The sequence below is a fragment of the Chenopodium album genome, chromosome 23 (genome assembly GCF_948465745.1).
Source record: "Chenopodium album chromosome 23, dcCheAlbu1.1, whole genome shotgun sequence".
NCBI classification, from domain to species: Eukaryota; Viridiplantae; Streptophyta; class Magnoliopsida; order Caryophyllales; family Amaranthaceae; genus Chenopodium; species Chenopodium album.
The window spans coordinates 1,542,227-1,565,720 of NC_137856.1; the positions used below are offsets into that span (position 1 = coordinate 1,542,227).

Genomic DNA, 23,494 nt, shown 5'->3' on the forward strand with positions numbered 1-23,494 from the left:
TGCTACACTTTTAAGCCACGGTTTTACCGAACAATTAATACAATCAGCTAGTTTCACTATTTTTCGCTATACAGCTCCCGGGATTTCAGCTTTTAATAACCAAATAGTTGAGGCTTCACATCAACTGAATATTATCAATTAATCCTAGGTAAATAAGCCTCTGCCAAAATTCCCCACAAACCCATCAGCCTTACTACTGTCATAGCTTTACTACTAACAGTGAAGTACCAAAATATTCCCATTGTCATTAATGAAGTGTACTGTATACTAATTTCAAACACCAAAGTATGGGAAAAATATAGCCATAAATCAACCCTAAAAAGAGACAAAATTGCACAGATAGGATGCCTTAGACAAGAGGATGTAAACATTTTGTTGCATTATATGCTGTATACACATTATTTTATCTTCTGATATGGTGTCACATGCATTTTTTGGACCAATTACTTGACTTGTCTTTCTCTTTACACATTACACCCCACTCTTTTTTTTTTTTTGGCACCATAATTTTTTCAAAACATTCTCCCAAAGATTTCAATCAATTTCTTCTGATACATCTGCCTTTCTTTCCCTGCAAAAAACCCACCAAAATTTCATCACCCACAATTCCTTTTTAGGTAAAGATTTCACCTTTTTTTGAGTGGACTAACTCAAAGTTTAATTATTATATGATATTTAGTTAGTTACAGTTATGTATACATAACTTTATGCACCCAAAAAAAATTACTCAAAGAAAATAGTTGCAAAATGGGCACTCTTCAGCTCATAGTGTGCTTTCTACTACTATCATGTTGTGCCATGAGATGTTCTAGGGCTGCCTACGAGGATGTGGCGATCGATCTAAACGACGACATTTTGGGACTAATAGTGTTCAAGTCAGAACTTCATAACCCACCAGCATTGAGCTCATGGACTGAGGATGATGGATCTCCTTGCTCTTGGAAGTTCATTCAATGCAACCCGGCCACAGGCCGGGTTTCTGGGGTTTACCTAACAGGGCTAGGCCTTTCGGGCCGGCTAGGAAAAGGGTTGCAGAAGCTGCAGGGACTTAAGGTACTGTCAATATCTAACAACAATCTGACTGGTGAATTAAGGCCAGAACTAGCCCAACTTCCTAACCTTGAAACCCTTGATCTTAGTCACAACAAATTTATAGGGCAACTCCCTAGTTCATTTTCGAGCCTCGGTTCGTCTCTAAGATACCTTGATCTCTCTCAAAATATGTTATCTGGTCCATTGGCTGATAACATTTTCCAAAATTTCCCATCTTTAAGCTACCTTTCTTTATCCGGAAACTCCGTTGAAGGTACAATACCAAGTACACTCTCTAAATGTAGTGTCTTAAATGGGTTAAACCTCTCAAATAATCATTTTTCTGGTAACCCTTTTATCCAAAACGGTGGGATTTTTGCTCTAAAAAGGCTCAGATTATTAGACCTGTCAAATAATCAACTCTCTGGTAAAATCCCAACTGGTGTATATAACTTGCATAATCTCAAGGAATTACACTTGCAAGGTAACCAGTTTTCGGGTTTAATACCATTCGACATTAGTCTATGCCCGCATTTGCTTAAACTCGATCTTAACAGTAATCTCTTTGCTGGTAATATACCCACAACATTTGGTACACTAAAATCTTTGGTGTTCCTAAATTTAGCACAGAATACCTTAAATGGTGAACTTCCTCAGTGGGTAGGAAATTTGACCAGTTTACAACATTTAGATGTTTCAGATAATGGTTTAACAGGAGTTTTGCCGATGTCAATGGGTGATCTTAAATCACTTAAATCCCTCATTTTGTCAAACAACAAGATTACTGGGAATTTACCCACTTCAATAGTTCAATGCAGTGGGCTAAAAACCCTCCAACTTAAGGGTAACCTCTTCAATGGGAGCATCCCAGAAAGGCTGTTTACAATGGGGTTGGAAGAAATAGACTTGTCAGAAAACAGGTTCACAGGCTCAATCCCACCGGCCTCGGGTCAGGTTTTCGAGTCCTTGCTTGTGTTGGATCTGTCAAATAATGATCTTTCAGGGGAAATCCCACCAGAAATGGGACTTTTCTCTAGCTTAAGGTACTTAAACTTGTCTAGGAATAACCTTCATTCTAGGATACCCCCAGAAATTGGGTACCTTCAGAACTTAACAGTGTTAGATATTAGAGGCAGTGCATTATATGGGATGATTCCTGGGGATTTGTGTGATTCTTCAAGCAGCTTATCTATTCTTCAGTTGGATGATAATTCCTTGACTGGCCCTATTCCACAGGAGATTGGCAATTGTTCATCACTATATTTATTGTAAGTACTCATTTATCAAGTAAATTCTGTTTTTTTTATAGCTTTGATGCCTTGAACATTAGTTTTTCCTTGCAATTTTATCATATTTATAGTCTAGCATTAATTGAGAACTATTCTAGATTAGCAAACAGGGGAAAATGTACCAAAATTGAGTATTTCTGTTTCTTTCTTCCCTTTTTTAGGATGTTTACTGATCATGATTGCATAAAATTATGAATTACAGGAGTTTGTCTCACAATAATTTAAGTGGTCCAATTCCGAGCTCTATGTCAATGCTAAAGGGGCTTGAATTTCTAAGGCTGGAGTCGAACGAGCTAAGTGGGGAGATGCCTAAAGAGCTAGGTACAATGCAGAATCTTCTAGCAGTTAATGTCTCCTACAACAAGCTCATTGGTAGACTTCCTCCAGGGGGAGTTTTTCCGAGTTTGGATGCAAGTGCATTACAAGGAAACTTGGGACTTTGCTCACCCTTACTAAAAGGTCCTTGCAAGTTGAATGTACAAAAGCCATTAGTCCTTGATCCCAATGCATATCCCAACAGCATGCATGGTAATAATGAGGGGAACGAGATAGCACGAAGATTAGATCATCACAAATTCCTCAGTATCTCAGCCATCATTGCGATAGCAGCAGCAGCAATAATCGTAATTGGGGTAATTATCATAACCCTACTAAATGCTTCTGCTAGGAGGAGACTTGCTTTCATTGACAACGCGTTGGAAAGCATTTTCTCAAGCTCATCTCGGTCAGGAACACCTTCAGTAGGGAGACTAGTCCTCTTTGATACTAGGACATCAGGAAACCTGTTTGCTGACCCTGAGTCTCTTATTAACAAGGCCTCTGAGATCGGAGGAGGGGTATTTGGCACTGTTTACAAGGCTACCATAGGGGCTGAAGGCAGGATCGTGGCAGTAAAGAAGCTCTACAAGTCCAACATACTTCAGTATCCGGAAGACTTTGATAGGGAGGTCAGAACTCTAGGGAAGGTCAGACACTTAAATGTGGCATCTCTTAGAGGATACTATTGGACTCCTCAGTTGCAGCTATTGGTTTCAGACTATGCTAACAACGGCAGCCTCCAATTCAGGCTCCATGAAAGGCCGCTTAACTTAGCTCCTCTCTCTTGGGATACACGGTTCAGAATCTTACTTGGAACAGCAAAGGGGCTCGCTCATTTGCATCATTCTTGCAGCCCACCAATCATACATTACAACTTGAAACCAAGCAACATCCTACTAGACGAAAATTACAATGCTAAAGTTTCTGACTTTGGACTAGCTAGATTGCTTACCAGGTTTGACAATCATAGTATAGCCGGCAATAGATTTCAGGGTGCACCGGGTTATGCAGCCCCTGAATTAGTGTGCCAGAGCTTGAGAGTTGACGAAAAATGTGATGTATATAGCTTTGGAATCATGGTGCTTGAGATTATTACAGGAAGAAGGCCTATAGAATATGGGGAAGACAATGTGGTGATACTGAATGATCATGTAAGAGTGTTACTCGAGGAAGGGAACGTGTTGGATTGTGTTGATCATAGCATGGGGGAGTACCCTGATGGAGAGGTGTTGCCTGTTTTGAAGGTGGCACTGGTTTGCACCTCTCAAGTTCCTTCGATCAGGCCTTCGATGTCTGAGGTGGTTCAGATTCTTCAAGTGATCAAAACCCCAGTTCCTCAGAGACAAGAAGGTTACTGAATTTAAGTAGGTAGGATCATTAGGATGTGAAGAAATTGTATGCTTTTTTTTGTTTTTTATTTTAATGTTTTGGACAAGGATTTGATAACAACTTTCCTGATGTCATTTGCATATGGTATGTGATTGTTAAGTCTTTTGGTGAAACAGTAATTTTTAGCAATGTGGTTTCTAAGATACTCAGATAAAAATTGCTCCATTCTTAAGGATACATATCAGTATATCACTTGATCACCTTGGCCATGCATATATGCAATATACTGTTGCGTATTAATATGTCATTTTCTTGACATAACAGCATAATAATTTAATCCGATCATATACTCCCTCCGTCTTATTTTATTAATACAGTCCCAAAAAAAAATTCGCGGCGAAGAAAAAGGGGTAGAGAGTGTTATTTTTAATGAGGACAAACATTCTTAGATCAATAAAATATATAGAGTTAAACGTTCATTGATACAATCAATTAAAAAACGTAGTTAGTAGAATTCATTTTAAAGTAAAAGATAAAAAGTTTTGTTCAATTCCTCTTTAGCTTTGAAAGCTTGGCAAAATCTTAACTGCAAAGCCTGTAACTGCCATCAACCCAGTTGCTTATAGATCGTCATCCAATAGCTTTGGGCAGTATATAACAGCCCCTATCTCCTAGATTAACATTGAACCCAAAACTGATAGCCACACACGGTCGGACTAGTAGGGCTTGCTAACCTTGACACAAATCTTGTTCAACAAACACAAAGATAAACTACTCCCAAGCCCAAAAATCGAAAATGAGTTGTCACGTTGATGGTATAATTCAAACAATGCAACAGCAACATGCGTATAGATAAAACTTAGCCGAACCCTTCAATAACAAAACAAAACAAAAACGCTATAACAATTGTGACATGCGAGATTGTAGGTCACCTTTATTAAGGATTTCGAGCCACCTAATCGCCACAATTCCCACAAGTACTAATGAAATATAACCATTGAGGCAACCCTTGCCGAATTCATCTTGCCTGCAGCCATACGAAGTTATTAACTAGTGTGCAAATTTCAAGGCTTTCCATTCTTAAATCATAACTCATTCCATATGTATCCAAGACTGTATGAATTCACATTTTCTTTGGCATTAATTAATTCAACGATGGTATACAAACTAAGCCTTTGCGAGCTTCCTTAGAAAAAGTACACGTTGAAATAAAGAAACCCCATGAAAAGGGCACAGCAGCACTATTGCAGCTAATTATCCCCTTGCTACATTCAGATCTAAGCAATGATCCTACAACCTTGAGTGTATAATACAAACATAACTAAAATTGTAAAAAACACCAAGAATGTGGTCAGACAAAAATGAACTAGTCTACAAATCTCCATTCCTCGAAAATTGACACCAACTCCCAGATGATAGTATTTTGATAGCATTTTCAGGCAGCAATATTGTACTTGTGAGATCTGTGGGGAGGCTCACCAAGCATCCGCACTTCAATTCTCATGCAATGCCTTGGTCAAATACAACCTACTGAAATTCTGTCCAGCAACCCTGCAACAGAACCAAAAACAATTAAAAACTTGTTAATCACCAACCCACCTCTAAAAAGAAGAAAGAAAAAAATTGCGGAAACTCATGGCAGTAAAACTCCGCAAGTACCATCTAATTCTATCATGCTGAAGGTAGAAAGCCTTGCAGCTGTGAAAAACAGGCAACTGATTTATGCTCACTCTTCTCACAATCACAAGGGCTCCCCAAGTTCATTATTTATTCAAACTACAAAAAGTTCTAAACTATCTAGTAGTTTTAACATACCCATTGATTTGGTTGCAGTAATTGCCAATTTGATTTGTTATGAGGAAACTATCCAGTCGTGATGGCTCAGGAATTGGCTTAAAGATTGGATTTGAAGGATCCTCCTCAGGTAAAGGCTCTTCTCCAGCAGCTTTACGGGCCATATTCTCCGCCCTGCATAGAACAAATTGCAAGAATGAGAGAGCAAAATTAACATTAGAAGATGCAAATGTGTCATGACTATATCTCAGTAAACTGTTCTCAGCAGAACACTTGCCATTTGCAAGCATGATTTTTAAATACAGACATCGTTGCTACTAAAATCAACTCAACAATGAACATCAAAAGGTATAATAATTAAACTTAATTTCATTCAACAGCAAATTCAGTCGATGGGTATGAGTTCTACTACTGGCAGGGTCTAGGCTCTGGAGGCCAGAACACAGATGTCTTCAATCAACCACTAATCCATGATCCATTAAATGATACAACAGAGACAATCTTGGAAATGCCAACAATATCCAACATGCTGTTAAAAGAGAAATAGTAGTAGCTATATTGGTAATCAAAAGGCAACAGCTTAGCAGAATATCCAAGGTTATAGGAAAGGACCTAATTGAGGTCCCGTACAGTAAATTCCTAGTGTAAACCCACAATGCCTTTATGGCCAAATCTCAGATTTAATGGCAGCCTCTCTATTTCTACCAAAACTTATCTTAAAAGGTGATATTAAAAAGAGCAAAATGGTCAATGCTAATTTCTCTGTATGATTTTATGGCACTCTTGTATTGGCTAAAGGTAGCTATTTCATATATCACTTAAATTACCTTCTTTTCTGAAGCCATGCTTGCTGCTGAGCTTGTTGACGAGAGAGGTTCCGGTAATAGAATTGGAACTGCAAAAAGATAGAAACACAATGAAGTGACTATTGTCAAACTGAAAGGAAACTCTAACAGACAACAAGTTCCATAAAGCGTAGAAATCTAACCTTCTGCTGTTCCATAGATAAATCATCCATGCACTCAACCAAAAATTCCAAGTTTCTCTCCATGTATGGAGTGGTAGCTAATTGCAGGCGATCATAATCACACTACAATAGAAGTACAAGCAACATAAGTTCCTACACAAAAGTGTCTAGGGGAAAATAATTCTGCAATGCATAGGGGAAGGGGGAAGAAACCACACCTGGGTGACTGGTGAATCATTTTCCAGCTCTGTCATGACAGCACTTATAAGAGGCGAGTTTGAGACTTTAATCTGTGAAATCCAAAAGTTAGTCTACAAACACAATAAAGAATACAGAATTTCTATCAGCCTAAGCAAGCAACACCCAAAATATCTCACGGATAAGCACCAAAGTAGAGAAAAGTCTTTCATGCCTTATTTTTTTTTTATATATTTTTTTTATTCCTTAGCTCTACTTGCCAATAGCTTTACCAGATGTAAAATTCCTTAAAGAAAATTTTTTATAAAGAACACAATGCAATATTATTTCCCAAGAAGCAATATGTACATCTCTTCTTCTCCATCTCAAATGTACTCCCTCTTAAAGCTTGCAGGGAGGAAATAGAAATTGAGGATGTTATTCTATATAAATCATCTGGCTATTACAAAGAAGTAGACAACTATCTACAATTCAAGAAGAACCATCACTTACAGGAATTTCTTCAAATATATCCACCCATGTCAAATTCTTCTCCCTCAACCTATAATAATGGACCAGGTATGAGTAAAAGAAATGTTTTAGTTCACGAAAATGACATTGGACAAGAAAAAAGGGCATACTTCTCTCCAGTAAAATTATTGCTGCGGTATAGCTCCATAAAAGAATCTGAAAGCTTCAGTGCCTTCAGAGCCAGGACACCTTGATTTGACTTTGATGGATCATATATAATGCAAACACAACGTCTTATATTTTCCTGCAATGACATTAAAACCGTCAAAAAATAAAAAATCAAACTGAAATATAACCTCCAGAAGATTACTTATTTAAAAAAAATAAATAAAATAAATAAAAAAAAAAAAAAAATCAAAGGATAAACAAGATGATACAATGAGGAAATAGCTGATAAGCCTCAATAACTCTGCATCCTTAAAGCTAATTAAAAAATATAAAAACTTAATCACTGGCCATATTGAAGACTAGGGGCAACTTTTTAGTGTGAATATATAAATTATTAATAGAACCCAAAAGGTCAATAAAACAGTTATACAAATCAATTACAGCTGAGACACAATGCTGAGTAAATTAATGTCATATTTGTCAACCTATACCTTAAGAAAAATGAACGCTTTAAATGCTGAATGAACTTCATCGAAACCACAAATTGGCACTTGCATTGATATAACATGTCGAACCTCACTAAAGTTGAACATTTGTTTACCAAAACATGGGAAAACATAATTGATGTGTATCCATTATTTTGAAAAATACAAAAAGTAGGCAACTTTTTTAACAATAGACAAGTAAATGTTCAAAAAGGTTCACGGTGTGTCTAGTGTAGTGTTCGAAAAGCAGTTTTTTCGGTATGAAACACGGATTTAAATGGGTAAAATCTATACTATGTGTTTGTTTGCCAAAATTATGAATTTCAAATCCATACCTCAAACCCCTAAGATACGGGGCTTAAAATCCAAGGGACAGGTGGGTTTGGCTAATAAAATTAAGGATTTATGTACAATCTTAAATTGAACCAACAGATGGTACAAAGTATCAATTTCCAATCCCATACCAACCTACTTTCAATCCTAATTCCAAACCATTCCACTCAAATTACTAGAATGATGAGAAAATAACAAAGGTCAAGTTGACAACGTTTGATGGCACAGGTGAAAAGCAAATATTTCTTTTCATGAAAAAAAATTCCAAGCAAATGAAAGCCAATGTAGATGCAGCACAAGTCAAACTAATTGAAACATGATAGAGTACTACTACAACTAATTAATTTAAGATCAATAAATAATGTTGATTATCAACATAGAGGAACTAAAAATAGAAAACACTTCAATTTTAATTATTCTCTTTATCTCCCCAAGAAGAATGATGAAAGTAAGGCTTGAATTTATTTCAGCACAAGCAGCCATGGAGAATCTAAAGATTAAATCAAGATTAGCTAATGTACCCTTTTAGTAAACTTAAATCAAAAGCACCACTGTGACTTGAAACAATCGAAAAGTCACCCAATATGAAATGATACAACAATGGTAAGATGCTCTGGTGATTTTTTTATTGAAACAGACTACCACTAGATACTCTGTGTATGTGCAGTTAAGAAGTCAAATTAGAATTACCTGGTAATTCATGAACGTCTCAATCAGTTCCACAGTCTGGTAAGACCCCAACAAGGTTGACTGGTACCTAAAATGTTACATTTATCGCAATGAGGCAGAGAGCACAGTAGCAACAACAACCAGATTAAAATTCTTAAACACGTTGGGGTTAGCATGACAAAATATAATTAACTTTATCCCAATGAACAAAGACTAGTTTAACGATTGCTAATAGAGACACACATGAAGACATTGTGAAAGCAGGTTAAGAACCCTCACTCAGGCTACCTTAGTAGTCTCAACTCTCAACTAGATAGTGTGTACGTCAAGACAGTTTATAAGCTATTCTGAGACATATAACTAAGATATTTATATAAACAATCTTGCAGCAATACTAGATTGATTATGGCAATAGAGACCCCCAGCCAAGGTATCTACAACCCAACTGAGTATGGGACAAAGGATATGGTGCAAATGCCAAGACAATGACGTTGATTTGCAATAATTAAATGATCAAGTTCATCTCTTATACGTGAACAATATACAGACAAAAAGGAAAAGCGCTAAGTGGACAAGTAACAATCTCAAAGGCAAAAGATTGATAAAATAAATTAGCTCCTACAACTACCAATTAAAACATTGCGGAGATAAAGGGCAACTACTTAATCAGGAGATGTTGTGTAATTACTAAACATCAAATAAAATTCATTTGTTGAACACAAATTCTTTGGCAGAAACATAACCAGGACAATCAATCAGAGCTTACCATCCAACAGTGTTATTGTCAACATTAACCTCTCTCAAACACCTCATCATCTCAAGTTGATAATTTGCACCCTCAGCCTCCAGCTCTTCATCCTCTTCTCTAATCTAAGCATGTTTCACATGACAATAGACATCAATAACCAAAAATAAATAAATACTCGCAAAATAGGACACTTCATATCCCAAGATCGAGTAAAAAGGGTAGGAGAATGAAAATAAGAGACAAATCACTTTGCATACCGGGAATGGAAAACAGTTAGTAACTTCAAGGACACTGCCAACATCTAAACCAAGAAGTTGCCCCGTGACTAAAGCTGGGGAAAAGTCCTTGCAATGTTTAATTATCTTCAGTATTGCCTGCACAAATTACATGTCATTAAAAAATGTCAGAATCGTAAAAACCTACTAATTTACAGCTACATATGCACGATAGAGATTATTTTCGATGAAACCCCTTTTCTAACATATTCGTGTTTGCTACTAAAATAGAATTATAAGTATGTTTTAACATGTAAAAATTACATGCATAAAAGTCATACATCAAACTACGGCCTACTGACAAGCATTCTCAATTTAGAGAAAATAAAAATTTGCTACTGCATCAAAACCGAAGACTAGCAAAATTCATTAATAATCGTCCCAATGTTAACACAACAACTATAGAATGATTGACAAATGCCCCACATGAAGAACAAAAGGAAAGATGATTCAAATGAAAGATCAAGAAATTCTTGACTCAGCCTACTTTCATTCATAGTGGTTGTTACACATCACATTTTTCAGATAGAATTTAGAGCAGCCCAACTGATCATCGTTGGCACTACTAAATTTGTAGTCTTAACCAATTCATAATGCAGGGTTTAGTCTAAGCCATCCATTGAAAAGTCAAACATACAACTTTTAACTTCAAAAACACATATGCTTTGAGATCTCAACCTCCTATATACTCACACTGATCATGAATTCAGTTTGAACTCGCCATCATAGTCAATATTTCTGAATCAATGAATATATCCACTTTTCTCTCTCCCTTGTTAGTCAATTGCTAGAAACACTTCAACTTTTAGGATTGCATAACTCAACCTACTTCTTTTCATATCCAAGGGATGTTAATATCATATCTCTATGTAATGGACCGGAGTAATGGCTATTCATCCCTAATAGAGACTAACATCTCCTACCAACACTTAACCTTAAGTCTTAAGCAATCCAAAACATCAAATTTGCATAATCTACCTTAGCCTTCAGCAACAGAAAATGAAAAAACAACTGTTTATGGCAAAATCGCAATCTCTGTATTATTCACTTAAGGCCTCGTCCTCTATCAAAACAAAAACAATCCAAAATCAAAATCACTCTATTATTCACTTACTCAAGGCCTCGTCCTCTATCAAAACAAAAACAATCCTAAATCTAAATCAAAATGAAAAAAGAAAAAAAGTTGTCCCCTCAGCCAATATTATTATTCTTGCATCATTCATATATCTGATATCTCCCACTTCCATCAATAAATAACTCATTGTTTCTGTTACTCCATCTCCCCCCACATTAGTCAGTTGCTAAAGTACAGCTTGCAGTTAACAATTGAATTCTCCACTTCATTCCACTCTTCTTACATCCACCCTTTTATCTTCAAATTCAGCTCTAAAATCACCTACCCCAATCCAACACCATTCAATTATATCCACACTGTAATTATCTTCAGCGATTAATCTAATGCCCTATAATTTTTGCAAAACCGATAAACACCTACACACTTTACAAACATCCTATACCTCCATCAATTCCGTCCGATTCAATCCAATTGCAAAACATAATTCAACATGTTTCACTCGTACGCAAATCCAGTGATCACGATAATGGAGACACAAATTCAAAATTTTGGTTTCTGAGACATGTAATTGCATCAAAGAGATGTGCAATTTTCCAAATCAAGGGATATACCAAAAAAAAAATAACAACTTTAATCCAACAATAAGATTTACAGAATTAAGACATCTAATTATATCAATTCCATTAAAAAAAGGACCGAAATTCTTCTAAAAAAACTTATCAAATTCCGGAAAAAACAATGCTTTCACAACTAAATCAAATTAAACGAAATCTCTAAAAATTAATAAAAATAGGAGAGAGAATGACCAGGCCCTCAATCTGAACAACGCGAAGAGGAAGAGGAGCTTCTTCCGGCTTCGCAGCAGCTTGAAGAAACGATCGAATTGGTGCTGGAGCTTCTGAAACCACCATTAAAATTCAAACTTCAATCAGAAAAACAAAAAATTATACCAAAAAAATTGAAAAAAAAATTGCAGAAAAAATCAGAAATTCTTACGATTCGCCATGATTAATTGATGAAAACTCCGAACAGGAAGAGAGAGAAAAAGAGGAATTTGAGGAAAGTGAAAGAGTATTTTTTCTCTTCCTGCTGGAGTGATAAAGAGAAAGAGGAGAGAGAAAGATAAACCCTAGATACCCAAATTTTCTTACGCTCAGAATTTCTAATTTTGATTTTCTTTTTGTTGGTTTTTTTAGTTGTTTATTTATGGGCTTAATTATGAGTAGAAGTCCGAGTCTCTTTAGGAGTTTAAGTTGGTTGTAAACTTTGTTAGACAATTTTTGTTATGCGGTTTCGGCCCACTCAAAACGAGTTTGTAATTGTATCAAATTGAGGGTGCGGATCGGATTAAGGAGTGTTAATTCGGAGATTTGGGTCGGGTTTGGTAAGATCGGGTTGTGTCGATTTTATTTCAAAGTTGAATCACGCTAAATTATTGTGTGCATACGAGTCGAAATTTGTATCGAGCTTTTTTAGTCAGATCAGTTTCATTCAATCAGATTTGATTTTGACACTTCTAATCAGGTTTGTATAAAATCTATTTCGTAGTCAAGATATGTCATATTATATTTTTCTCATGAAACATTAGAGCGTCCTGCCGTCCTTGCGATTTTAAGGGTAAATCACTTCGGTTTTTAGGTTGTTCTGTCACGGTGGAATTATTTTAACTTTTAGATCTAAGCATAGTATGCAACTATGCACTTGACCACTTGTATAGTTGTATTGCATGAGTCGATGTATGTGACTTAAGAAGTACTGTACTTTGTATATACCACACCAGCAAAAACATGTGAGATAATATACTATGGTATTTATACTTTACATTATGGTCTACATTACGTGTATACATTTTGGATTATAGTCGGATTAATAAAAAGTTGATTAAGGGTAAGATCCATCTCATAAATGATTAGAATTTTGGGGTGTATTAATTTAAACTTAATCACTTATAAGTAGTTATAACTGTAAATTGAGCTTTAGTTAAATCAAAGGGGTGGCTCAAAATGGATCATAGAAAAGTATAGCCATATGATACAAGGGATTAAGCTAGAATGATAAAAGTAAATTATAACGGATTTAATTAAAGTTGCTCAAGCAAATCTAGGATAAGCTACATGGATTATGCCTATCAATGGTATTTTGCTCCATCGAGTTGTGTTGGCCTATATGGTACATTGATTGACTTGATTAGTCCTCATTAGCTAGAGTTGTTAAGAACATGCTCGAGCCAAAAGAATATAAGTAAATCAAAGTAAACTTGATTGCATATTCGATAAGCATAGATTTATTAACTCCACATGATCATTATCGCTATATAACCTGCCCCATGAGGCCATGGGTCTGTGGCTTGTAAACTCGACTTGACAAATCGAACATATGAGCTAGTAGACCAAATTTAGCCTAGCTAATTGAGCATATCGGCTAATTTAATAAACATTATTGTAGAATATAAGGACACAAGTCCTAAGTCCTAAGGTCCTAATAATAGCCTAATAAGGTCCTTGTTAGAGGAAATAGACTCTCTACATATCTAAAGCACTGCGAAATTAGTATGCTCTTTTCCGAAAACTTGTTTGTTGTGGGATTGTAAACCCATAGCATATCATCAATTTTGACCAGGAGATCACGATCGAGCCGTGATCCCACGACATACGGACCGGACCTTACATGAATTGGCGCAGTTACAAACAAGCACTGCCATGCTATTGGAGCTCCCACATTGTCAAATTCGGTAACTACCCAGATTTCAATGTGACCAACTTGTTCCTCGGGATTTTGGGTAACATATACTGCAAGGGATTCTTTGTACAGACCAATCTCCCGTCCGAACAATTGATCTACATTCATGTTCATGGGCTGCTGAACAATCCCTTGTGGTAGATCAGATAACTTAAACGTCTCGGTACTTAACTGAAAAGAAAGGATCCAATCCTTGGTACCATCATTAGACAAGTACGCAATCCAATAATAAACACCATTTACAAACGCATCCATGGTCGAAAATGAGACAATAGCAAGGCCAGGGCCACGAGCACCCGAGTAAATTGGCTGATTACTAAGCCTCTTCCACGAGTTGGTGCTTAGTGAGAAGATATCATAAGCCAAGTTTATGTATGGGCTGTCTGAGTCAGACACAATACAAGTTCTTCCCATAATCTTGAAATCGTTAGACAAAGCATCATACATGAAGCCAACAACACAAGAACATTGAGGCAACGATTGATCTGGGGCTTTTGGAAATGCAACCATCTTAAAACATCTTGTGGCCGGATTCCACAACCCACAATAGAATTCAAAGTCCCCCCGTTCATTATTAAACAATTCAATGTGAAAGCAAATAATGCCATTAGCGCTGCCTCTACATTTAGTGTTCACTATTATTTTTGGATCAACAGTGAGAGCAAATTTTTTATCGCGTTCCACATCTGATATCAAATTCAAAAGAACGTCATCCCCTCCGTGTTTAGAAAAAAGATAGCATTGATCCGGATGCATAAACATATAAAACCAAAGGAGGAGTGGCACATCGCCATCTGCTTTGCTAGTAGCATATTGGGCATGGTGGTGCATCAATATGAAGCTATAGTCGTCAATGAGGGCACACCATGACTTGCAGACGCATCTTAATCGTAACAAGTCTTTCACTGGCAGCCTCGAAAAGATGCCCCCTAACAAATCATCAGGGAGAAGGATGTAGTTTGTTTTCCCAACCTCCATTTGACTACAAGGAAAAAAGAAAAAAAAAAAAAAAAAAAAAGTGTTTTTCAGCCAAAAATTCAATCTTTACCTCCCTTAAAACAAAATTAATATTAAAATAGGCTTCTAAAATCAAACTATGTACATATGATATACTTTTGCCTCAAAACCAGATTGATAAACAAATTTTATCATAATCAATTTAGTTTATCATCACAACTATTGAATAATAAAAGATGATTAAAACATGAAATCACCTAACAAAACAGAATTTTTCCAATAGCAAACAGCAATTATTCAATTAGATGTAAAAACTTCAACAATTCCTCAATCCTATTATTCAATTCGATGTAAAAACTTCAACAATTCCTCAGCAATTACAAACATCAAATACATGCATCAACAAGATATAAATCAATCATTTAAATTAAGTGAGGACAAATTTCATCTCATAGAAATCCCAAACATAAGACATTCTTCAACATTCACAAAAAATACTATTGGGAATCAATAAACTACTTTATACCCACCAAATACGACTATATAATCAACGTAGTATATAGGCACAAACAGAAAATCTTAAATTGGGGCAAATTGAAAACAAATTAAATTACATCGAAAACGAAATTTAAAAATAAAAATCAAAACAAAACAAAACAACGAAATTCGCTGTACCTGCAACAACGAAATTCCAATCGCAACTCCCCTTAAAATTGCCACTACAACTGATATTATTAATTAGAGGATAAGAGAATCGGAAGAGAGAAAGAGAATTGTTGTGTCAAAAATAAATACTTAGGTGTTTGGTTTTGGTAGTATGAATTTAGGATACTACTGTAGAATTAAGATAAAGATAGAGAATTAGCATAAAGATGCACACAGTTTTTATTTTATTTTATTTTTTATTCAGCCCGTCTTGTGTGCAACCGACCACTTAAAGTAACTCCTTTACCAGTGATCAATTAACTCCTATAATAGCGACCGGGTAACCCCTATAAGAGCAAGATTAGCGCGGTCTCATCTTAAGACTTTAATGTATTGCCGTTTTTTAGATTAAATTTAATATTTTTTTTTTAATTTATAATTATGTTAAGACTTCTTAAAACTCGATAAAATTTATTTCTTCATCGCTCAGACTCATTTTATTACATACAAATTAAATATTAAAGTTTTTAAAAAATTAAAAAAAAATAATGAGTGTTAAATTGAGTCTGAAGTTGAGTCTTGAATTTTCACGACTCCACTTCAGATTTTATTAAGACCAAACTTCATAAATGCTTAAAAATAATAAAGTCTCGTCTTAAGACTGTAAAATTAGAAAATGATGATGTCATCTAAAATCTTAAGACCTAAGGCTAATCTTGCTTAACACTGACCAAGTAACTCTATAACATGACAAGGTAACCCCTCTAACATTGACCAGTAACCCCCATTACACTAACGAAGTAACCCATATAATGGCTGGCTACATCGTGCGGTCAGCCACATATAACACTTTGTGTTTTTTTTAGCAACACAATTTTTATTTTTAATTAAGCTAGTTTGCCTTATTTTTACTTATATCAGGAAAAAAATTTATAACACTTTGACTGAACTGAACTGAATTGAACTGATTGGAGCTGAACTGAATTGATCTGAAATGAACATTTTATGAGAGAGGGAAATTAAGAGCTGAACTGAACTGATTGGAGCTGAAGTGAACTGAACTGAACTGAACTAAACTAAAGTGAACTCAAATTAAGTAAATGTGAACAGACCCTTAATCAATTAAGTTAGTGTTAAGTGTTAACATGTGTATGTGTCTTTTCTTCTTGAATTGTTATGCTTTTTACCATGAAGTCGACTATTTAACAAATAAATAATAATTCTATTTATCAATATATATGGTCTTGGACGATTGATAAAGATTTTTCATTAGAATTTGGCTACTTAATAGATCCACTATTTCTATTATGTCAATCTATCTATAATTATACTAAAACAGAGGGCACTCAAGCTGTAGCTTGAAACGTGTCGCTCTATAGTTAAAAAATTTCCCGCTCATTTTTCCAACCCTATATATATCAATTAAATCTTATTGTGATACTATGATTCCATCTTCTAACGAAATCAATATCAATTTTCTAGACATAAATATACGTATCTTCTTTTGTTGAACTTGATTTATAGAAACTATAATATTACAAAGGAAAAATTGATGGGAATAATCCCACCTTTTGAGTGTCGGAGATTAATAATCCCACATTTGGGATTCTTTTTAATAATCCCACCTTTATACCTTATCCGCTTCTAATAGTTCCGGATGACCAGTAACCGGTTGAAGAGGTAATTTTTTTTTTGTTAAGTTTATTTTACACGTGTCACAATTTGATTTGTACAAATTAAAATAAAATAAAAACAAAAGTAACAACAAAAGAAAAAAAAAAAGGAAAAAAGAAAAAAAGAAAACCAACACCACCTCAGCCACACCACAACCACCACCATCCCCACCACCATCCAAACCCGTAATCAGAACCACCACCCCACCACCCAGACCCAAAACCACCGCCACCACTAGCCGCACCCGAAACCCAGCCAACCCAACCCCGAAACACCTTCAAAAAATCAAAAACCCACCACACCCAAAACCACACTAGCCGGGGAAAAGGGAGGGAGGTCGAGATCGGGACAGAGGAAGGGGATGGAACCCACCAGTACAGACCCTCCCCCTCCCCTGAACCACCGCGCCGACGATCGACGACAGCCAGCCCAACCCTGGTGGGGTTTCGAAAAATCGAAACCCACCAAACCAAACCCAGAAGAAGAAGGCCAGAATCGGGACGGGGAAGGGGCGAGGTGAAGAGGAGGGAGACGTGTGGTGGTTTGGCGACCGAAATCGCGGCCAGAAGGGGCGAGCTGAAGAGGAGGGAGGCGTGGTGGTGGTTCAAACGTGCTGGGTTTTTGTCAAATCGTGGGTGAGGGAGGGGGCTGGTGATTCAAGTGGTTCAGGGGAGGGGGAGAGGGAGGGTCTGGCGCTGCAGCGCTATCGCCGGCGTCGTGGCTGAGGACTTGGTGGTCGGAAACGCGGGGCAAGGGAACGGAGTCAGGGGCGGGGATGGTGGCTGGAATTGGTGGGTTTGGTTTTCTATTTTTTTTTTTCTAAAAATCTAATATTTAAATATATATATATATATATATATATATATATATATATATATATATATATATATATATATATATATATATATATATATATTTGACCAATCACAGGCCGCCACGTGTCATGTAACTTGTTATAACAGGTTACATGACCGGTTGAGACTATTTTCAACAGATTGATATCAAAGGTGGGATTATTAAAAAGAATCCCAAAGATGGGATTATTAATCTCCGACGCTCAAAAGGTGGGATTATTCCCATCAATTTTTTCTATTACAAATTGATCTTTTGTGATATTCTTGTCGTAAAACAATTTATATCATTCTTATTTAGTTAACTTATTAAATAGATTTATCTTAGTGTAATCATTATGATAGCAATATCAATTATTAGCAGATATAATATTTGATTCTAGAATATATAAGATGTATATAGTATTATTTTATAAAAGATGCATACATTTTTATTATATAAACTATGCATATAATTTTATTCCCAAATAATAGGACGGATCTCAATATTAAACTATGTTTGACAGCAACATTATTGTAATTTTTAAGAAATTTGATTGATTATAAAAAATAATCTCGTAATGTATGTAGTTTATCTTTGGAGTAATAATAATATTAATAAATATGATCAAAAGTTACACCAAAACAAATAAAAGTTACCCTGCTATGAATCCAATGTAATGAACGTGATTTATGCTAAATGATAAAGTTAATTTCTAATATGTATAAAAATCAAATGTTGGTGAGTGAAAGTAACTACATTACCTTTATAAAACATACTGTATATCAATGTTTATTAAAATTAAAATCATGTCATCATTAGAGTTACCATATAAAAGTTAAAAGTTATTAATTACCTTAAAAATGTGGTTCGATGTACACTAATAATATTAATGTAAATCGGGTATACTTAAAAGTTTTTGTACTTTAATTTGTTGTGAGTTTTTTTTATTTATAAATATATGGTCTCCAATAAAGCTACACGGTCCCCATTAGACATTTGGGGAATACAACGCGCTATGTGTACGGTTGACCACAACATGTGTGGCCGCTTGTACATCAAACAAAGTAATCGTATAACACTGACCGAGTAAATCCTATTGTAATACTAACTAAATAACCCTTATTACATAGACGAAGTAACTCCTGCAACCACATATGAAAGTTGGTGTGGTCTCTATATATTAAATAGACAATTTTATTAACATTAGGGTAATTTTATTTTTGTTGAGGTAGCTTTTGATTATTTTAGGGCAAATTTACAGCTGACATTTAACGTAACATTTATTGTAAATCTAATATTTTAAAAAGCTTGTGTCTATATTATGAGACGAAGAGAGTATGTTTCATCTTGTTGATCAAGATAATAGTACACATGAAGGGTAATGTACTTAGTATTAGTCTATTGGATATGTGAATGGGCTTGATTCATTCTAATCCAAAAGGGAAAATTTAATCGAGATATTAGAGGTGATCATTTACGGGCTTGGGCGGGAAACGGGTCGGGCTTATAGTTCCTATTTTGTCCAACGGGCTTAATCTAGCAAACTCAATCCATCCCTTTTATGTCGGCTTGACAATTTGTCCATATCCGCCCTATTAAACGGGACGGGCTTGTCCGCTGGCTAACGAGCTTAAAATAATCTTAGTTCTTATATTTTATTATTTTTAGGACTTTGTTTTAATTATTATAAACACTTAGTAATCTTTTTATTATTTATTTATGTTGCGATTGTTTTGATTAAGTTGTCTTAAAAATTTCTTGATCACAAATGATAAATTTTTTTTAAAAAAAAAAACTGAAATTGTGACATATGTTAGTGAAAATTATGAAAGAACTTATTTAATAAGTCTCTGATGATAAAATATATGTATAAAAAATAGTTATTGCAGCTAATAAAAACTTAGAGTCCAATACACTTTCTTTGTATTTTTTTTCTATAAATATGTATATAATTTAGCAAACTAAACAAATTTATTAAATTATTTTTATTAAAAAGCGGTACAAATTGTCTTTTCCATGTCCGCCCAATTATATTAGCGGGCCGGCCCTAGCCCATCCAAAATTTCCCAAAATTGTTGTCCAAACACGCCCATTTTACGGGCCAAGTAGGGCGGGCTTAGCGAGTTGTCCCATCCACGAACAGCTCTACAAGATATCTGTATTTCAATTTTTTAGTGAAATAATCGGCTTTAAGTGAAAAAATTGGCTTTTTTTTTTATATCTTTATTTCAATTTTTTATATTCAACAATGAATTGAAAATATTATATGTAGTATTAAGTAATGTGATAAATGGGTACACATTATTGTGATTAACATCATCATGATGAAATTATAAATAATCAATTATTGTAAAGGATTTCACTATTAGGCATTAATCTAATTATAGTTTAAATATTGTGAAATTTAATAGTTGAACTTTATAAACCGTGTAATTGCACGGGTACTATACTAGTGTTAATAATAACTACTGTTGTAATTCTTATTTATTATAGTGATAAATATATATCTCATGATCAAGGATATTTGAATTATTTTTTTTTGCATATATAAGTTTTTCAATACTTCTATATTGAAATTAGTTACTAGTTCAAATTTAATATTAAGTAATATTTTTTGGGAATTAGTTGGAATGTACTCGTATCTATATCATCACAATAGCATGATTCAACTAACTGTTGAATGTTGTTGAATTGCACCGGATGAAATGTTGCTTAATTAATCATGCCAAGATTTGGTTGTTGTTGATTAACTTGAATCATGTAAATTTGCAAAATAGGCAAATTTATTGTTGTTGATCAGATCATGCAAAGGAGCTTGCTCTAAAAAATTGAGTAGACACGATGTATAAGTAGATAATCTCATAATCAGCAAAAAGCAAAATTGAGTAGCCAAGATACAGGTAGATAATCTCATAAAGTCATAATCAGCAAAAAGCAATACTTGTTTTGTAACACACCATAATTTCTTTTACTTGCTAATTACATACAAACAAAGAAAATTAAAAAAAATGGTTTCTACAATGTATTTAATTTTCTTTATTATGATATATACTACTACGGCTTCTCCTCCTCCCCCTCCTAATAATCCTCCTCCTCCCCCTTCTAACAATCCTCCTCCCCCATCATCCGACTTTGCTATCTTGGCGCTACAATGGCCTAAGGGGCTATGTAGAGCCACAACCTGCAATAAAGTTCCATCTATCGGACAGGGATTCTCTTTACACGGTGGATGGCCTGCGAATAGCACCGGTCATTCTAAGTGTCAGATAATATAAACTCCTTAATCAGAGTGATTTCCATTGATCAATATTTATGGGTTACAATGAGAAACCTAATCATATTAGGTAACTATAAGATATGTACAGATATAAAGATAATCTTATACAAAATATATCCTAAACCTAAGATGAGAATATTCTATGGATATTCTCTATCACACCCCCGCAGTCAGAGCGGGAGAAAATCGGATGCTCAGACTGGATCTGAATCACGCATCGAGCGGTAAGGATAGTATGGTAACCCATGATCAAAAGAGAAGTAGTAGACATGTGCCGGTGATGACGATGAGAAGCAACAGCCACGACCTACATAGAGTAGAGATAAGCACTGCTAGGCCGGAGGAGAAGGAGAAGAGCCGCACACAGACTTGGGCTAAGTTGCAGATCCAGAGAAGAAGAAGCTAAGGGATCAAACCATCATCGGGGAGAAGACACTACACTACTACGTGAAATCACAGTTGAATAAAAACAAATAAAATAGCGCAAGAAAAGATTAAATTCCACTGCTTGAAATTAATCTCAAAAGAGAAACCCAGGTAGCAAGAATCAATACTCCACAAAGATTCTAAGTGCTGCAACAATAAGAGGAGCCAACTTGATAGCAAAAGAAATGTGCAAAAGTAGTTGACCTTATTCTCATATACGACCACCAAAACAAAATCCATGTGATTATGTGTAGAAAAACCAATGGGACAATGTAAGAATCATTGTTGGTCATAAGGAGGTGGAAATAGAGTGCGGCACATGGAGAAGGTTGGCGAATGTGGTTACTGCCAGTAGTGGGAGGCGGTAGTGTATGCGATTGCCACCAATGATGGAGGCGGCTTTCGCGGTTGCTACTGTCGGTGGGAGGCGCAAGGTTACATAAAGATTCTAAAAAAAAAAAAACTTTGAGAAAAGGAAAAAAAAATCTATATGTGTGTGTGTTTGCGGAAGCATAAAAAGTTTGTGTATATCCCGCCGGTGGGTTTAATTTTTCAACCCACCGGCAGGGTGGGAATTTTTATATATGATCCCAAGATCTCACCTAAGTTGTGATACCATGTCAGATAATATAAACTCCTTAATCAGAGTGATTTCCATTGATCAATATTTATGGGTTACAATGAGAAACCTAATCATATTAGGTAACTATAAGATATGTACAGATATAAAGATAATCTTATACAAAATATATCCTAAACCTAAGATGAGAATATTCTATGGATATTCTCTATCACTAAGTTAAGATGCAACTCAGGGCCTTACAATTCAAGTGCATTATAGGTAATATGATACTCGTATTCTGTATACAAATTGTTATTTATACTCGGATTCTTTCTTCTAAGTAATATAAATTATTACAATTTTAATTATTTATACCTCGTGTGTTATAGTTTCTAGCAAATGATATGGCCATATATTAGCCAAGCTTTCAACAAAGTAACGACAATTTTTGGAGATACGAGTGGAGAAAGCATGGGTCATGTTCAGGCTTACCATTCGTAACCTATTTCCAAAATAGCATAGACTTGACGAGACATTACGCATCCTTACTTCTATCAAGTCTTGGAACGGCAGGTAGTGAATTTTACAAACCATTTTTCACATACTTCGTATTTACTTATTAGATTATTAAAAGTTTTTTATGTTCTAATTATGTCGTTTGATTATAGGTATTAACCCTTCTCCCACTGGAGCATATACTTTAAGTCAGTATTTGACGGGGATAACTAATAGTGTTCGTTATGACAATATTTTTCAAATTAGATGCATGACATTCCCCACCAACAACGGCAACAAGTATCTGGTAGAGATTCGCCTCTGTGTTGATTGGCCGCTACGCAATGTTATCAGTTGCCCTGTATCTGCCCGCAACAAATATCCTGGTTGTGGAAATAATTCAAATAATATGATTATTTTGTATACTCCCTAATTAGAATTATATTAGTCTAGGGTAAGATTAACGAGTAAGAAGATGTAATAAGATTAATAAATAATGTAGCTATAAAAGTAGTTGATCTGATATGAACATTTTCTTTCTCCTCCATATTTCTCTGCCTCAGTGCCTCCTCCCTTTGGCCCTTAACAAGAGAAAATAGTATGGTACATGCATTGAATCGACAAAATTGCAAGGACTTCTATAGCTAGCTTGTTGGTTGTTCATTTGTATTCTTTGTAAATTATAATTGTTTCCTTTAATGGTTTGCTCTTTTTGCCCTGTTACATTCTTTTTTTGCCCTGATAGAGTATAAAAC

At 35.2% G+C, this 23,494-nt stretch overlaps 3 protein-coding genes across 3 annotated transcripts; 1 reads left to right on the plus strand and 2 right to left on the minus strand.

The window, feature by feature from the left end:
* Window positions 1-365: 365 nt before the first annotated feature.
* LOC145608516 (probably inactive leucine-rich repeat receptor-like protein kinase At3g28040) lies at window positions 366-4,102 on the plus strand. The gene is made up of 2 exons (XM_081664131.1): window positions 366-2,300; window positions 2,524-4,102. The coding sequence occupies exons 1-2, from the start codon at window positions 748-750 to the stop codon at window positions 3,995-3,997; spliced, it is 3,027 nt and encodes a 1,008-aa protein (XP_081520257.1). The 5' UTR covers window positions 366-747; the 3' UTR covers window positions 3,998-4,102.
* Window positions 4,103-5,086: 984 nt separating this feature from the next.
* Window positions 5,087-12,311, minus strand: LOC145608602 (eukaryotic translation initiation factor 3 subunit H). Its single transcript, XM_081664216.1, has 12 exons — window positions 12,127-12,311; window positions 11,937-12,028; window positions 10,038-10,154; window positions 9,799-9,902; window positions 9,054-9,120; window positions 7,548-7,681; window positions 7,420-7,468; window positions 6,948-7,019; window positions 6,751-6,852; window positions 6,590-6,657; window positions 5,784-5,936; window positions 5,087-5,519 (listed from the first exon to the last, which is right to left on the minus strand). The coding sequence occupies exons 1-12, from the start codon at window positions 12,134-12,136 to the stop codon at window positions 5,462-5,464; spliced, it is 1,026 nt and encodes a 341-aa protein (XP_081520342.1). The 5' UTR covers window positions 12,137-12,311; the 3' UTR covers window positions 5,087-5,461.
* Window positions 12,312-13,443: 1,132 nt separating this feature from the next.
* Window positions 13,444-15,696, minus strand: LOC145609276 (putative F-box protein At3g16210). Its single transcript, XM_081664802.1, has 2 exons — window positions 15,502-15,696; window positions 13,444-14,851 (listed from the first exon to the last, which is right to left on the minus strand). The coding sequence occupies exon 2, from the start codon at window positions 14,845-14,847 to the stop codon at window positions 13,609-13,611; it is 1,239 nt and encodes a 412-aa protein (XP_081520928.1). The 5' UTR covers window positions 14,848-14,851; window positions 15,502-15,696; the 3' UTR covers window positions 13,444-13,608.
* Between the last annotated feature and the right edge of the window lie 7,798 nt (window positions 15,697-23,494).

Coding starts and splice junctions, on each gene's coding strand:
- LOC145608516 (XM_081664131.1), top strand. CDS start 748: ATGGGCACTCTTCAGCTCATAGTGTGCTTTCTACTACTATCATGTTGT. Junction 2,301..2,523: donor TGTTCATCACTATATTTATT/GTAAGTACTCAT, acceptor TATGAATTACAG/GAGTTTGTCTCACAATAATT.
- LOC145609276 (XM_081664802.1), bottom strand. CDS start 14,847: ATGGAGGTTGGGAAAACAAACTACATCCTTCTCCCTGATGATTTGTTA.
- LOC145608602 (XM_081664216.1), bottom strand. Junction 7,469..7,547: donor AATAATTTTACTGGAGAGAA/GTATGCCCTTTT, acceptor CCATTATTATAG/GTTGAGGGAGAAGAATTTGA. Junction 7,020..7,419: donor ATATATTTGAAGAAATTCCT/GTAAGTGATGGT, acceptor TGGATTTCACAG/ATTAAAGTCTCAAACTCGCC.